This window comes from Rhincodon typus, chromosome 3 (assembly GCF_021869965.1).
Source record: "Rhincodon typus isolate 14 chromosome 3, sRhiTyp1.1, whole genome shotgun sequence".
NCBI lineage: Eukaryota > Metazoa > Chordata > Chondrichthyes > Orectolobiformes > Rhincodontidae > Rhincodon > Rhincodon typus.
In genome coordinates, this window is record NC_063334.1 from 127,657,875 (window position 1) to 127,674,781 (window position 16,907).

Sequence of the window (16,907 nt, forward strand, 5' to 3'; positions counted from 1 at the left end):
ACTAATTTATTTGAGTTTTTTTAAGTGTCAACCAGAGTGGATAGAGAGAACTAGTAGATGTGTTGTATTTGGACTTCCAGAATGTGTTCGCCTTTTTCCTCAGATTGTGATGGCTAGCACGAGGGGACATAGCTTTAAATTGAGGGGTGATAGATATAGGACAGATGTCAGAGGTAGGTTCTTTACTCAGAGAGTAGTAAGGGCGTGAATTGCCCTGCCTGCAACAGTAGTAGACTCGCCAACTTTAAGGGCATTTAAATGGTCGTTGGATAAACATATGGATGATAATGGAATAGTGTGGTTAGATGGGCTTCAGATTGGTTTCACAGTTCGGCGCAACATCGAGGGCCAAAGGGCCTGTACTGTGCTGTAATGTTCTACGTTCTATGTGTTCAAAACTTTAGTTTTACGGTAAGAACATATGGTGTTGGAGCTAGTATATTGGCATGGATAGAGAATTGGCTGATGAGCAGGAAACAGTGAGTGGGGATAAGGAGACACCAAGGTGTAGAGCTGGATGAACACAGCAGGCCAAGCAGCATCAGAGGAGCAGGAAGGCTGACATTTCGGGCCTAGACCCTTCTTCAGGGATAAGGAGTTGTTTCTTCAAATTGTGACGAATACTTGTGGGGTTCCACAGGGATCAGGGCTAGGAATACAGTGATTTATGACATACATTAATGACTTGGAGGAAGGAAGTGAATGTACTGTGTCCAGGTGGAAGGCAAGTTATGAGAGGGATAAGAACAGTTTACGGAGAGAAACAAATATACAAGTTGCTGGAAGAACTCAGCAGACCTGGCAGCATCCGTGGAGAGAAAACAGAGTTAACATTTTGGGTCCAGTGACACTTCTTCAGAACTTACTCGACAGCTAAATTAAGAGTAATAGAGAGGCCAGGGAGAGAATAGGTCCCCTTAAAGATCAGCATGGCCGTCTGTGTTTACTGAGGAGAGAATCATGGATGCTAAGGAAATAAGGGAAACAAGTGGGAATGTTTTGGACCGCATGCACATTAGCAGAGACGAGGTGTTTGTAGCATTAAAGCGCATTAAGGTGGATAAATCCCCTTGGTCTGATCGAGTTCATCCTCGGATGTTGTGGGAGGCTAGGGAAGAAATTGCAGAGGCCCTTGCAGAGATTTTTGCTTCATCTTTAGCCACTGGTGAAGTTCCAGAACACTGGAGAGTGGCTAATGTTGTTCCATTGTTAAAGAAAGGTAGCAAAGACAAGTCGGGGAACTACAGGCCAGTAAGCCTGACATCAGCGGTAGGCAAGTTATTGGAGAGGATACTGAGGGACAGGATCAACCAACATTTGGATAGTCAAGGTCTGATTAGGGATAGTCAGCATGAATTTGTGTGTGGGAAGTCACGTCTGACAAATCTTTTGAGTTTTTCGAAGAGGTAACCAAGAGGATAGATGAGGGTAGGGCACAGGATGTTGTCTATGTGGACTTTAGTAAGGCCTTTGACAAGGTTCCGCATGGTAGGCTAGTTAGGTCGCATGGGATCCAGGGAGAACTACCGAATTGGATTCAAAGTTGGCTTGACGGTAGGAAGCAGAGGATGATGGTTGAAGGTTGTTTCTCAGACTGGAGGCCTGTGACTAGTGGTGTGCCACAGGGGTCAGTGCTGGGACCTTTGTTATTTGTTATTTACATAAATGATCTGGATATGAATGTACAAGGCATGATAAGTAAGTTTGCGGATGATTCAAAATTAGGAGGTATCGTTGACAGTGAGGAAGATTATCAAAAATTACAGAGGGATCTTGATCATATGGTGAAGGGGGCTGAGGATTGGCAAATGCAATTCAATACAGATAAGTGTGAGATGTTGCACTTTGAAAAGTCAAACCAAGGTAGGACTTATACAGTAAATGGTAAAGTCCTGAGGAGTGTTGTGGAACAGAGGAACCTAGGAGCACAAGTTGGCTGAAAGCAGCGTCACAGGTAGACAGGGTGGTGAAGAAGGCATTTAGCATGCTGGCCTTCATCGGTTGAGGCAGTGAGTATAGGAGTTGGGATGTTATGTTACAGTTGTATAAGTCGTTGTTGAGGCCGCACTTGGAGTATTGTGTACAGTTTTGATCACCCTGTTATGGGAAAGATATAGTTAAAATGGAAAGTGTGCAAAGAGGATTTTTGAGGATGTTGCCAGGACTAATAGGCCTGAGTTAAAGGGAGAGGTTGGCCAGGATAGGACTTTATTCCTTGGAACGTAGGAGAATGAGAGGTGACCTTATTGAGGTGTATAAAATCATGAGGGGCATAGGTAGGATGAATGCATATAGTCGTCTTCCCAGCGATGGGGAATTGAAAACTAGAGGGCGTAGGTTAAATGTGAGACGGGGAAGATTTAAGGAGTACCTGAGGGGCACATTCTTCACACAGAGAATGGGCTGCCAGAGAAAGCGGTTGAGGCAGGTACAATAGCAACATTTAAAAAAATATTTGGATAGGTACATGGATGGGAAGGGTTGAGAGGGATATGGACCAAATGCGGACAATTGGAACTAGCTGAGTGGGCACCATGGTCAGCATGGACCAGTTGGACTGAAGGGCCTGTTTCCATGCTGTATTACTGTATGACTCTGACTGTAGCTAGGAAAATGTTGGTATGTAGGCTAAAGATGGGGTGGGGGAGCCCACAGAGAGACTGAAGCAGTTGAGCTGACAAAAGAATGTTAAAGGTCAGCCTGGGAGAATGAAAAGCTACTGATGGGGATTGTTAGTGGCTGACAATAGGTTTTTTGTGGCAGCAGCCCATGTGATGACAATATCTGCTGTGTGGGAGTTGGGGTAAGGATATGGAAGAAGGTGCTTGGGCCCTAAAATGATTGAACTCTATTCAGTTCTAAAGGCTACAGAGTCCCCAAGTGGAAAATGAGGTGCTGTTCTTGCAGATGACAAGGTGTAGAGCTGGATGAACACAGCAGGCCGAGCAGGAAAGCTGACGTTTCGGGTCTAGACCCTTCTTCAGAAATGGGGGAGGGGAAGGGGATTCTGAAATAAATAGGGAGAAAGGGGGAGTAAAGATTCCATTCCATTTTCTCAGTTCCTCTGTCTCCGTTGCATACGTTCCGATGATGCCAACTTTGACAAGAGAGTCTCCAAAATATTTTCTGCCTTCCTCAACCAAGGATTCCCCAGTGTTGTTGATGGGGCTCTCAACTGGATCCAACACACCTTCCACCCTCACCCCCCTCTTCCCTCCAGTAACAATGATAGGGTTTCTCTTGTCTTTACCTACCATCCCACCAGCATCCACATCCAGAAGATCATCAGATGCCATTTCTGCCACCTCCAGCAAGATGCCACCACCAGACACACATTCTCCTGCATTCTTTGTCTGCCTTCCCCAGGGACCGTTCCCTCTGGGACACCATGTGGTCCACTCTTCTTTCACTCCCAATATACCCCCACGGCACCTTCCCCTGCAACCGACGAAGGTGCAACACCTGCCCATTTACCTCCTCCCTCCCCAGTATCCAAGGGCCCAAACATACCTTCCAGGTGAAGGAACACTTCACCAGCACTTTCCAGAATCTAGTCTACTGCATTCACTGCTCACAATGTGGTCTCCTCTATATTGGGGAAACGAAGTGTAGACTGGGTGACTGTTTCGCAGAACATCTATGTTCTGTCCACAAAAAAGACCCTGAGCTTCCAGTTGCCTGCCACTTTAACACACCACCCTGCTCCCTGGCCAACATCTCTGTCTCAGGCTTGCTGCAGTTTTCCAGTGAAGCTCAACGCAAGCTGGAAGGACAACACCTCACTCTCCCTCTGGGAACTCTGCAGACCTCTAGACTCAATATCGTGCAATACTGGCTCCTCCACGTAATAATTTTAGAGCCTGAACTCAGCTACAACCACCTCTTAAGAAAGGTTACTGGACTGGAAATGTTCACTGTACTTTCTCTCCACAGATGTTGCCAGACCTAATGAGTTTTTGTTTCTGATTTCCAGTATTGGCAGTTGTTAGATTTTTTTTCTAACATTCACAGAGAAGTATCAATAGGTTAAGTAAGTGGTGTAATGTGGGAAAATGTGAAGTTCATTTTGGGAGGGAGAACAAAATCTACAACTCAAAGCGACTCCAGTGTACCTGGTTTATGAAAGACAGAATGCTGGTACACATGCAGCAGGTCATTAGGAAGGCTGATGGAGTGTTGGCCCTTATTTTAGAGGGGTTGGAGCATAAGAGTAAGGAAGTCTTACTGCAAATGTACAAGGTGCTGGTGAGACCACATCTGCAGTCCTGAGAGCACTTTTGGAGCCGCCTTTAAGGAATAACATCATTTCATTGGGGACAGTTCAGAGAAGGTTTATTAAGATGATCCCTGGTACGGAGGGAATGCCTTATGAGCAAAGGCTGAACAGGATGGGACTGTACTCACTAGAGTGAGAGGTGATCTCAGAAATAAATAGGATTTTGAAGCAGCCTGACAGGGTAAATGCTGAGAGGGCATTTCCCCTCATGGGACAGTCTAGGGGATCAGAGGGCATAGTCTCAGAATAAAGGAGCACTGATTTAAGGCTGAGATGAGGAGGAATTTCTTCTCAGAGGGTTGAGTGTCTTTTGGAACCCTTTGTCACAGAGAACTATAAGGCCAAAGTCCTTGTGTATATTTAAGGCTGAGATAGGGTATTGCTCAAGGGAAGCAAGGGGAAAAGGACAGAAAAGTACACGAGCAGTATCAGATTAGCCATGATCCTTTTGCATGGTGGAACAGGCTGAAGGGGCCACACAGCCTAAACGTGTCCCTGTTTCTTATGGTCTTATGTTCGTGACATTGAATATTTTTCTCATCAGCCTGGGTACACGTTGCCTGAATCTCCTTGGCTTCCAGCAATTTATGGGAGATAACGAAATGACATCTGACCTTGTGGATGAAGGAAAAGAGCTAATTAAAAGAGGTGAAGTGTTTTTATCAGAATCATCATTGCAGTATCTCAGCACATTTTTAAAATTCAGCTCAGGGAAGGATCAAGGGTTTTCTGGTATGTGTGTCTGTGATGGAGATTGTGTTTAAAAGGGGACATGTTTGTACATTGTCTTCCTGGGAGGCTGTGTTATGCAATCTGGTTAACATTGGCTCACTGATACATGCTTAATGTTTCTGTTGCAGAGAAAAGGAAACGGCAGCGACTGGAAGATGGGGAGAATCGGCGAAGGGTGAGAAGTGGGTCCTTGACACATTAAACCTGCTTGTTTCTTTCCAGCTTATGTTTTCTCCCTTTATCTTGGGTATCATTTTGTGTTTTTTGGCAGGAATGGAAAGAACGCTATGGAAACCAGAAAGATGATTTCACTCGGAACAGGGGCTCTCACTCTGAAATACCTAGTTCACTGCATGCAACTAAGCGAGGTAAGACATTGTCCTTCTGTTACTCAACTTCTCTTGGTTTCTGTAACTTTTGTGCTTTTCTTTCATCTCCCAAATACCTAAACCACACCCCCGCCCCAACCAACAACCGCATCTATTCAGCTGAACTCATGTCAGTGTTAACTGACATCTGCTGATCACAAATACATTGTTTTTTTTTAGCTTCCACAAAGTACTCCCGCTGGAACAGTAGGTCAGAAAGGGACGGCATGGAATTGCTGCACGATCCAGAGCCTATGGATTTCAATGCTGACACTTTCAGTGATGATGGCCCTGATCAGAACTCTGACCTGGGAAGGTAAAGAACACAGGAACAATACATTGTGGGAGGGGGTAACGTGGATTCCAGGCAGCACGGAGGTGGGTAAGAGTTAGTGGCTTGTTCATACAGGTAGCCTTCTGTTATCAGTTTCTTTTGTGAACCTTGGAGTTGTTTGTGCTCTCTACTGACCCTGTTCCTGTTAATTTAGGTACCAGCCAAGTGGAAGGTATCTGTCGATGTCTCGCAGCCGGATCTTTGATGATATCTGAATGTTCATGGATTTGCATCTGCCCTCACTGCCACATCTAAGAGTGGAAATTCTTTGTTGGGAAAGGCCCTACCTGCTCCCTTCACAAATACTACAGTGACTGGACTTCAAAATGACTTCACTGGTTGTAAAAATGCTTTGGGATGTCTTGATGTCATAGAAGGTTCTTTGGAAATACAAGTGCTTTTTCATTCCTTCCAGTTATACTGATATTTCCATTTTGTGCATGGGCAGTGGGCCTGGGTTCAGGAGTACATTTTGCAGAAAGTATTCCTGTTAATTTTGCTTTTGCACTTTTCTGCCCCTGGAATGAAGGATGCATTTTGGGCCAGTAATCAGATTTCTGTATTCACATCTCTGGGTGTAAAGAATCACTGTAATTTAATCAGGTGTATTTAATAAATAGTGAAGCAAAACCAGTGCTGTGTTTCTGGTGTTGGTTGGCATTCCTCTCCTGCAGCTGAGAGAACAAGCAGCAACTGCAGACCTTATCCTAAGGACCAAGTATACCCAGGATATAAACCCAATTGTGCTGAAATGCCATCTAACATTATAGTTAACAGCATTTCTCTCAACTTTTCACACACATTGTTTGGGCCTGGTTTTACCTTGGCTCCTTACTGCAGTACGGGAAATAATAGGTGACACTGGTGAGAGTCTGGATACAACTGTCATGATAGTTCTGACTAACACACACTGAACTTGTTCCCCAAACCTGGCAGCCTTTGAGATACTAATATTGAACATGTGACCATACACTAAGGCTGCTCTCTAGTGCTTTTAAACAGATGTGCAAAGGTTCCAATTTCCTTGTTTGGCTATTCATTTTCAATAGATCTCGCTGAAGATGGTGTAGTTTTAATCAATCAATCAGGTTGTGCACAGATGGGGCATTAATGAAAAAAGCAACAAGAGTTTAGTACTTTTACAGAATTTGTTACCAACATTGAGGAAATTCAAACCTCCTGCACATTCACTTGACATAAAAAACACAACCAACTGGAAACAGACAGGTAACAAAGAGAGGTAAAAAATTTATTGCAGTATTTGTTCCGCCAGTTTGTTTTGGCTGGGGATCCCTTTTTTTCTTGTTTTGCCAGAGTGACCCTAATACATTTAAATCTACATTTACAAAACAAAAAAAATCAAATAAAATCTCCCATGTAGGTCACAGATACTGCATGCTTTCATTAGAATAAATTATATCCAGCACAGTCTGGCATTGTACATCCTGTAAAATAACTTCTCTCTGGAACTTCTGCTACACTAAAGAAAGCCATTGCTGCTAGGTTAAACTCCAAGAACACTTTATTAAGAACATTAACAGACTAAATTCCAACATTCACTTAACTTTTATTTTTAAACAGAATTCTTTTTCCAAGATATAAACAATTTTTTGTTTTGTTAAACTATAATACAGTGGGAGTTAAAATCAATCAAGAAGGTTCGGCTGTACAACAGCGAAGGAAGCTCCCACAAGAAAATGGTATCTGACAATTGCTCTTTCTTCTCGTTTGTCTCCTTGTCTGAATCCTAGTAGAGTTCTGCAGACTGTGAAACCATTCATTTTATAAGTGTTGTCAGAATATGGTCTTTTAGCCCCAAGTTTATTCTCACTGCTGTGAATTTGGCTGCAGTTTTAGTTGTGTTAGCAGGAAGATCCTTCCTTTGCTGCATACAGCGATCGTAAAGTCTGAACAACTTTGTTAGTCAGCTTATTTGCACTTGTCAGAGCAATTTTCTTGTAAATGATGTCCGACTCTTTGATACTGTCAACCCAAGGCACCAGTTTGCGGCCCTCTCTGCGTTTAGCCTCTGTCCAAGAGCCACTATATGAACCGGCCATCCAATGAACACTGAAACCACTGCTGGTCTTTTCCACAACTCTCGCAATCTGTGGCCGGTCTTTATATTTAGGGCAGCAGATGGCAATCACATCCATTACTTCCACAGCTTCATGCAGCTGAGCTCCAAGATCCCCTGGCTCAGACAATCGTTTAGATCTTCTGGTTGCCTTAGAGATGATTGGAAAGAGAAGTGATTAGTTAATGGACCAGTAGCTAAGTGATAGCTCTTGCCTTCAAAAGATACAGGCAACTTGTACCTAAGTCAAACATCAAAAGATGCAGGTGACTGTCTAAACATCAACACTAGACCCCAAGAAGGGAACCAAGTCTGAACAGCAGCACTGGGCCCTTTGGAAAGTACAGGTAACAGTGCCTGAATGACAGCAGGGCTTGAGAAAGATCTCATTCCTGGATGGCTGGGCAAGCTTGAATGAGGATGGGGGAAAATAAGAACCAGAAGAATACAATTTACCAAATTTCAGATTTAGAGTAATACAAATTGTTCTTCATTACGTCCTCTTGTTCCAAACAAAAATATTAATAGGAACTTTGACTGGGTTTGTTTTAACTGGAATACAGGAGGTTGAGGGGCACCCTAATAGAAGTTTCTAAGATGCAAATGGAATGGATAGAGTGGAAAGTATGAGGCTTTTTCTCAGGGTGGAGGGGTCAATTGCTGGGGGCACAGGTTCAAGGTGCGAGGGGGAAATTTTAAGAGATTTGCGAGGCACATTTTTCACACAAAGGGTGGAGAGTGCCTGGAATGCATTGCCAGAAGTAGTGGTGGAAGCAGACAATAGTAGCACCTGGACAAATACATGAAAAGGAAGGGAATAGAGAGATATGGATCCTCTAAGTGAAGATGGTTTTAGTATGGAGGGGCAAAATGTGTCGATGCAGGCTTGGAGGGTCGAAGGGCCTGTTCCGGTGCTGTATTGTTCTATGTTTGAACAGGAATAGACCTTGCTCACGATTCAATGCACTAATGGCTGATCTGATTGTAGCCTTCATTTCACTCATGCCCATCTATCATAATTCTTGACTCCTTAGCAATCAAAATTCAGTGTAACCTTGCCTCAAACATATTCAATATCCAAGCCTCCATTAGTCCTTGGGGTACAGAATTTTAAAAGATTTCTATTACCCATTAGTGCTGCTCTCTCTGAGCCAGGAGGTCTAGGTTTAAGATCTACCCACTCCACAGATATCTAATAACATCTCTGAACAGGTTGATTAGAAAAATAGGTAACGTAGGAATTAGAAGCAGGAGAAGGCAATTCAGCCCTTTGGGCCCACTCCACAATTTAACATGGTCACGGCTGATCTCATCCTGGTCTCAACTACACTTTCCTACCTGCTCCCCAGAGCCCTTTATCTGGCTTTTCCTCAGAAACATATCTATTTCTTTCTTGAATCTGTTGACTGATTCTGCCTTCTCTGCAGTTTGGGTCAGTGAGTTCGATAGATTCATAACCTTCTGAGAGATGTAGTTTCTCCTCATCTCAGTTTTGAACCTATGTTCTCTCACTCTATATCTACGCTGTCTTGTTTGAGAATGTCCCTCGAGAAGGAACACCTGTTCAACATCCACCTTATCAATCGTTTAAGTAAGGAGACCAAAATTGAACACAATATTTGAGATGTGGTCTCACCAGTGCCTTATATAACTGTAATATTTCTTTACTTTTATAATCCAGTCCTTTTACAATAAATGCCTGGATTCCATTTGCCTTTCTTATTATATGCTGCACCTGCAGACCCACTTTCTGCGATTCATGCACAATGACACCGAGATCCCTCTGCACTGATACACTTGTAACATGCTTCCAATTTAAATAATAATTTGCCCTTTTGTTTTTCCAGCCAAGATGGATAACCTCGCACTTATCCAGATTAAACTCTACCTGCCACATTCTGATCCATTCTAGCCTAACAATATCCACCTGTAAACTCTACCTCATCACTGCTTGCGTTCCCACCTATTTTAGTATCATCTGCAACCTTTGCTACGTTACATTCTGTCCTTGCAGATTATTATGTAGATTGTAAATAGTTGAGATCCAAGAACCGAACCCTGCAAATCTAAGGAGCAGCTTTGGAACTAGACACCTAAGAGTCTGACTTCAGTGCAAGTTGCTGGAGGTGATTCTGAAGGATAGAATTTATCTGCATTTGGAGAGGCAAGAATGATCAGGGATAGTCAGCATAGTTTTGTGCAAGGGAAATCACATCTCTCAAACTCAATTGAGTTTTTTGAAGTATCTAAGAAGAATGACGACAGCAGAATGGTAGACATTGTCTACTAGGACTTTAGTAAAGCCTTTGTCAAGGTTCCACATGGTAGACTAATTAGTAAAATCAGATCACATGGGATTCAGGGTTAGCTTGCCGACTGGACAGAAAATTGGCTTAATGGCAGGAGACAGACTGGTGGAGGAGGGTTGTTTTTTGGACTGGAGGCCTGTTACCAGCAGTGTTCAATAGTGATCAGTACTGAGTCCACTTTTGTCATTTATGTAAATAACTTAGATAAAAATAAAGAAGGCATGATTAGTAAGTTTGTGGATAACACCAAAATTGGTGGTAAAGTGGACACCGAAGGTTATCTAAGACTACAAAGAGGTCTTGATCAATTAGGCCAATGGGCTGAAACGTGGCAGATGGAGTTTAATGTGGATAAATGTCAGTAATTGCATTTTGGTAAAACAACCAAGGGCAGGGCTCATACATTTAAAAGTAGGGCCTTGAATGGTATTTAGAACAGAGAGACCTAGTGGTTTAGGTACATAATTCTTTGAAGTTTGCATCACATGTAGACAGGCTGGTTAAGAAGGCATTTAGCATGCTTGCCTTTATTGCTCCTTTGAGTATAGGAGTTGGAACATCATATTGAGGTTGTAAAGGATGTTGGTGAGGTCTCTTCTTGAATACTGTGTCTCGTTCTGGTCGCCCTGTTACAGGAAGGATGTTATTAAACTGGAAAGGGTTTAGAAAAGATTTACCAGGATGATGCCTGGAATGGAGAGGTTGAGTTATAATGAGAGGCTGGGACCTTTTTCCACTGGACCGTAGGAGGGTGAAGGGTGGCCTGTAGAGGTATACAAAATCATGAAGGATATAGATGAGGTGAGTGAAAGGTGTCTTTTCCCTAAGATGGGGGTACTTCAAGACTAAAAGCATATTTTTAAGGTGAGAGGAGAAAGATTTAAAAAACGACATGAAGACAATATTTTTACAGAGAGTGTTCTGTGTGTTAAATGAACTTCCAAAGTATAGAGGATGGAGGTACAGTTACAACATCAAATGTCTTTTAAATAAGTACGTGAATAAGTCATGTTTGGACGGATATGGGCCAAAAGCAGGCAGGTGAGAATAGTTTAGTTTGGCATTATGGTTGGCATAGACTGATTGAACTGAAGGGTCTGTTTCCATGCTGTATGACCCCATGGCACCCCAATAGTTACGGTTTGCCTTTCAGAAAAGGACTAATTTATCCTGGCCCTCTGCTTTCTATCAGTCAGCCAATCCTCTATCCAAGCTAATACTCCATATGTTTAACCCTTGGGATCTATTCTGGATCAGCCTTTTATGCAGCACCTTGTCAAATGCATCCTAGAAGTCTAGATATACCATATCTGCTGGATCCCCATTATCTACTTTGAGGATATAATCAGCAAAGAACTCCAGCAAGCTTGTCAAGCACGACTTGCCCTTCATGAAACCACGCTGACACCAGTGAATTGAGCTTTGTTTTCCCAAGTGTTCAGTTATTGCCTCCTTTATGATTGACTCCAAAAGCCACCCCATTATAGAGGTCAAATTAACAGGTCTAAATAAAAAATAAAAAAAAAAATCTGAGCAGATTGATTAAAAATATGTATCAGTCATTAAAGGAAACCAAAAGTCAACACAGTACTTCAGGTGCAGCCTCACCAATGTCCTGTGCAGGCGTGGAACGACTTGTCCATTTAATGCTCCATCCATCTTGCACTAAAGAAAAATATTTCATTTGCTTTCTTAGATTCAATCTATATGCTAATTTTATGGGATTCACCTGTAAGGATACCACACCAGTCCACTCTGCATTGAATCATTTTGCTATGTTTCTCCATTTAAGTCATTTTCTGCTCTTGCTAAATGAAGAACCTGACATTTATTCTGCAATAAACTCCATCTCCATTTGCCCATTCAGTTAACCAAACTAAAGCTCCAGTTATGCCCAAGGGCATGAATTGCAAAAAAAAACAAATGAACCAATTTGGTGCTACGCTTCCTGATGAACAATCCTAGAGTCACCTTATGAAATTCCCATAATTAATCAAAATGCTTGTCACTTTCTGAGAAAAACTTTGAAGTCAACGAAGTTCAGCTCGTAACAAGGTCAGTGGAGAGACACTTGGGCAATCTGGATAGGTCAGTCATACACAGCAAGGTAGGGCTGAATCCCTAAGTTAGACATATTGAGTTTCAAGTTCCAGTGAAGTTGGGGAATTGTCGTGATTTTTAAATACATACTAGGATTTATAACCAAGTTAACTCAGATGGGCAGGGCAAATGGGGAGAAATTGAACTCAAAAGGACGTCAATTCTGTAGTTATGTAGACCATGACACCAACTGCTGTCCGATTCCTTACCCCTGCAATGCCTCCACCTGCTCGCTCCTCTCCATCACTCTCCTCATCATCGGTTTCTGCATTGTTTTTTGGGCTGCTTCCTCCAAGAAGTGCATTGATTGCCTTATTACGGGCTGCAGTGCTAGCAGACACTTCACCATCTTCATCTTCTTCATCTGGATCCAAGTGTTCCATCAGCGTTTTGAACTGAAAGAAAGTCATCAAGAATGGATATATTAATTCTACAGACATGGGTATGCAGAGCATCGGTGTAAAATTTGCTGATCATGCAAAATTTGGAAATATAGTAAATAACAAGGACAGTCACACACTTCCAAGGGGAGTGAAGTGGGAAGACACATGGTTGGTGAAATTTAACAGAACTATGAAATTATTCATTTTGAGAACCAATAATAATGCAGCTTTTCACATAAATGGAATCCATTTGTCCTGTCTGGCCTTGGAAACCTGTTACATTATACTTGGAAAAGAAAGATTAGGAACGAAGCATCACATTATGAAGAAGCAGAGAAGGCTGATAAGGGCAAACAGAACCCGAAAGAACTGTGGACACTGTAAATCAGAAACAAAAACAGAAATTGCCTGTAATGCTCAGAGATCTGGCAGCATCTGTGGAGACAAATCAGAGCTAACGTTTCGGGTCCAGTGACCCTTCCACAGAACTGGGTTAACTCTGATTTCTCTTCACAGATGCTGCTAGATCTGCTGAACATTTCAAGCAATTTGTTTTTGTTTCTAATAAAGGGCAACGCTATTGACATTTGCCTGTTAATAAATTGAAGACTTCGATCAGATCACCTCTTAACCCTCTAAATTCTAGAGAAAGCAAGCTTTATTTTTAATAAAAACCAAAAGAACTGCGGATGCTGTAAATCAGGAACAAAAACAAAGTTGCTGGAAAAGCTCAGCAGGTCTGGCAGCATCTGTGAAGAAGAAAACAGAGTTAACTTTTTGGGTCAGGTGACCCTTCCTCCTTGTAGTTTAATCCCGGAAGTCCAAGTATTATTCTTGCAAACCCATGTTGTACACCCTCCAAGGCCTAAGGTGGGTGCTCAGGTTTGCTCACAGTACTCCAAGTAGGGTCTCACCAGAGTTTTGTATTACTGCAGCATAACTTCTGCATCCTTGCACTCTAGTCCCCTAGATATAAAGGCCAGCATTTCATTAGGTGCCATGACTACTTTCTGCACCTAGAATCATACAATTCCTACAGTGTGGAAACAGGCCATTCAGCCCATCGAATCCACACTGACCCTCCTAAGAGCATCCCACCCAGAATCACCCCTACTCTAACCCTGCAACTTCCATGCCTAACCTATCTAGCCTTCACATCCCTGGACACTATGGACAATTTAGCATGGCCAATCTACCCAACCTGCACATCGTTAGAATGTGGGAGGAAACCCACAAAGACACAGGGAAAATGTGCAAACTCCACACAGACATCGCCAGAGGCTGGAATCAGACACAGGTCTCTGGCGCTGTGAGGCAGCAGTGCTAACCACTGAGCCACCATGCTGCCCCATATTTGTGGCATTTTCAAGATTATGCCCTGAACCCTCAAGTCTCTTCAAACATACTCTGCATTTAACTTCAGACCACTGAGAAAGAACCTGATCTGCTTCAATTTGATCAATACTGGTACTCTACACTCCAATGGATATTGGCCAGACCTTCCTCAAAACAACCTCTTTATTCTTGGTCCTGTGGACATTCTGCTCTCAAACAGATCTATTGCTTTGGATACTATTGGCATCCATGAGATAGAGGTGCTGGTGTTCGACTGGGATGGACAAAGTCAGATTGATTGATTGATTTGTCATGTGTACCAAAGTACAGTGAAAAGCTTTGTTTATGAGCAGCACAGGCAGATCATAGTAGGCAGGAATGTAAAGACCAGAGGTTGTAAAAAGACTTATTAGAAAGAGGCATACACATTACGTTACACAGGGCGTGCACTAGGCGAGATCAGCATTATTTGAGGCTAGAGAGTCCAATAAGGTCCAGGAAGAAGCTGTTCCTGAACCTGCTGGTGCATGTGTTCAGGCTTCTGTATTTTCTGACTGAAGGAAGAGGTTGTAGGAGATCATTACCGGGGTGAGATGTGTCTTTGATGATGTTGGCAGACTTTCCGCAGCAGTTAGCCATGTAAATGGAGTCCATGGATGGAAGGTTGGCTTCCGTGATGATCTGGGCTGTGCGCACCACCTTCTGTAATTTCTTACGGTCCAAGCAGAGCAGTTGCCATAGCCGGCCATTATGCACCCGGACAGTATGTGTTCAATGGTGCATCTGTAGAAGTTGGTGAAGGACCTTATGGACAAGCCAAATTTCCTGAGCTACCTGAGGAAGAAGAGGCATTGATATGCCTTCTTGACCGTGGTACATACATGGGAAGTCCTGGACAGGTTGTTAGTTATCGTCACTCCGAGGAACTTGACGCTCTCCACCCCCTCAACCTCCGTTCTGCTGATGTAGATGGGGGTGTGTTCTCCCCCTTTCTTTCTAAAGTCAATGCTCAGATCTTCAATTTTGCTGACGTTGAGAGAGAGAGACTGTTCTCATTGCACCACATCACCCTTCTATCTCCCTTCTGTATTTTGACTTGTTGTTAGATATCTGCCCTACTACGGTGGTGTCATCAGCAAACTTGTAGATGGTGTTCATTTTGAATTTGGCAACAAAGTCATGAGTGTACAGAGAGTACAGGAGGGGGCTGAGGTCACATCCTTGGTGGGTGCCAGTGTTATTGTGAAGGAAATACAGTTACCTATCTTCACTGATTGCGGTCTCTGGGTCAGAAAGCTGAGGATCCCGCTGCAAAGGGTGGAGCCAAGACCAATGTCATGGAGTTTTGAGATCAGTCTAGACGGGATAATGGTGTTGAAGGTGGAGCTGTAGTTAATGAGTAGGAGTCTGATGTAGGTGTCCTTGTTGTTCAGATGTTCCAGGGATGAGTGCAGGGCTAGGGATATGATGTCTGCTGTGGACATGTTACATTGGTAACAGGGGATCAAGGTAAGCTGGGAGACTGGAGTTGATGTGGCAATGACCAGCCTCACGAAGCATTTCATGATTATTGAGATCAGAGATACTGGGGTGGTAGTCATGAAGGTACATTGCATTGTGTTCTTAGGTACGGGGATGATGGTGGTCTTCATGAAGCAGGTGGAGACTTTGGCTTGTAGGAGGGAGAGGTTGAAAATGTTGGTGGATACCTCCCACACTTGGTCCGCACAGGATCTCAGCTGGGGACTCCCTCTGGGTCCATTGCTTTCCTTGGGTTGACTCCCAGGAAGACCAATCTGATGTCTGCAGCGGTGACCAAGGGAACAGGTGTGCGCAGGACAATCGGGGCAGGCATTACCGTGCCACTGGCATTCTGCTCAAACTGAGCACAGAAAGTATTCAGCATGCCAGGGAGGAATGTGTCTTTGTCTGCTTCATTTTGTAACCCGTAATGTTGTTTAAGCCTTGCCATAGCCAGGAGTCTGTTTGGTAGGTCTGAGTCTCTAACTTGGTCCAGTGGTGCCTCTTGGCATCCCTGATGGTTTTGCGGAGGTCATACTCATATCTGGATTTTCTGTATTGGTCTGGGTCATGCGACCTGAATGCTGTACGTCTGGTCTTCAGTACAGAGTAGATTTCCAAGGTTCATCCAAGGTTTATTGTTGTATTGACTTCTTTGGTACGTAGTCCTCCACGCATTTACTAATTTGTCCATAATGTGGTGGTGAACTCGTCTAGGTTTTCCGCTGAACACTTGAACACAGTCCAGTGCACTGATTCCAAGCAGTCCCGGAGACAGTCTTCCACAACCTCACCTCAGCATATACTTCCTTTTGTGAAGGGTCCTCCCATTTCAGCTTCTACTTGTAAGCTGAGAGGAGGTCTGATTTTCCAAAGTGTTGGTGGGGATGGAGCAATAGGCATCTTTGATGAAGAGATAACAAGGTGTAGAGCTGGATGAACACAACAGGCCAAGCAGTATCAGAGGAGCAGGAAAGCTGACGTTTCGGGCCTAGACCCTTCTTCAGAAAAAAGGCATCTTTGATGGTTGTGTAGCAGTGGTCCAGGATGTTTGGTCCCCTGGTTGGACAGGAAATGTGTTGGTGGTACTGTGGCAGCACCCTCGAGGTTGACTTGGTTGAAGTCGCCAGCCACAATGAATAGGGCCTCAGGTAATTTCCTCTCTAGAGTGTTTGTGGTGGTGTAAATCACATCTAGGGCATTCTTCAAATTCGTATGGGGTGGTATGTAGACTGCGGTCAGGATGGTGGAAGTCATATCACAAGCTTTTGGAGTGCTGCTCCTTCACCAGGTGAAGCTTGTGATTTCAAATAAACCTGTTGGACTACAACCTGGTGTCATGTGACTTCTGACTTTGGATACCGTGGGAGGATGAACTTCCCTGCGGAAACAACAGCAATAGCCAGATCAGTGGGTATCATAATTGACTCTGTTGTACAGCAGGAAGTGTAGGCAAGCAGTAGTGATAGGGG

The 16,907-nt window shown here is 43.5% G+C and overlaps 2 protein-coding genes across 6 annotated transcripts in view; one reads left to right on the plus strand and one right to left on the minus strand.

The window, feature by feature from the left end:
• The window catches only part of lmbrd2b (LMBR1 domain containing 2b), a 52,883-nt gene extending 46,540 nt beyond the window's left edge, over nucleotides 1-6,343 (plus strand). For 2 of the 5 annotated variants that reach the window (XM_048595266.1, XM_048595265.1), the window contains exons 14-18: nucleotides 4,821-4,924; nucleotides 5,137-5,183; nucleotides 5,280-5,376; nucleotides 5,557-5,692; nucleotides 5,865-6,343. In XM_048595266.1, the coding sequence (XP_048451223.1) occupies nucleotides 4,821-4,924; nucleotides 5,137-5,183; nucleotides 5,280-5,376; nucleotides 5,557-5,692; nucleotides 5,865-5,925 (445 nt within the window). In that variant the 3' untranslated portion in view covers nucleotides 5,926-6,343. Of the gene's footprint in view, nucleotides 1-4,820; nucleotides 4,925-5,136; nucleotides 5,191-5,279; nucleotides 5,377-5,556; nucleotides 5,693-5,864 lie in introns of those variants that run through there. The other 3 variants (XR_007261789.1, XM_048595267.1, XR_007261790.1) reach the window with 3 other exon arrangements.
• Nucleotides 6,344-6,938: 595 nt separating this feature from the next.
• nipblb (NIPBL cohesin loading factor b) overlaps nucleotides 6,939-16,907 on the minus strand; it is a 437,039-nt gene continuing 427,070 nt past the window's right edge. Inside the window, exons 45-46 of the mRNA XM_048594301.1 lie at nucleotides 12,406-12,591; nucleotides 6,939-7,938 (exon numbers count right to left, since the gene is read on the minus strand). Coding sequence (XP_048450258.1) covers nucleotides 7,573-7,938; nucleotides 12,406-12,591 — 552 coding nt within the window. The 3' untranslated portion in view covers nucleotides 6,939-7,572. The remainder of the gene's footprint in view (nucleotides 7,939-12,405; nucleotides 12,592-16,907) is intronic.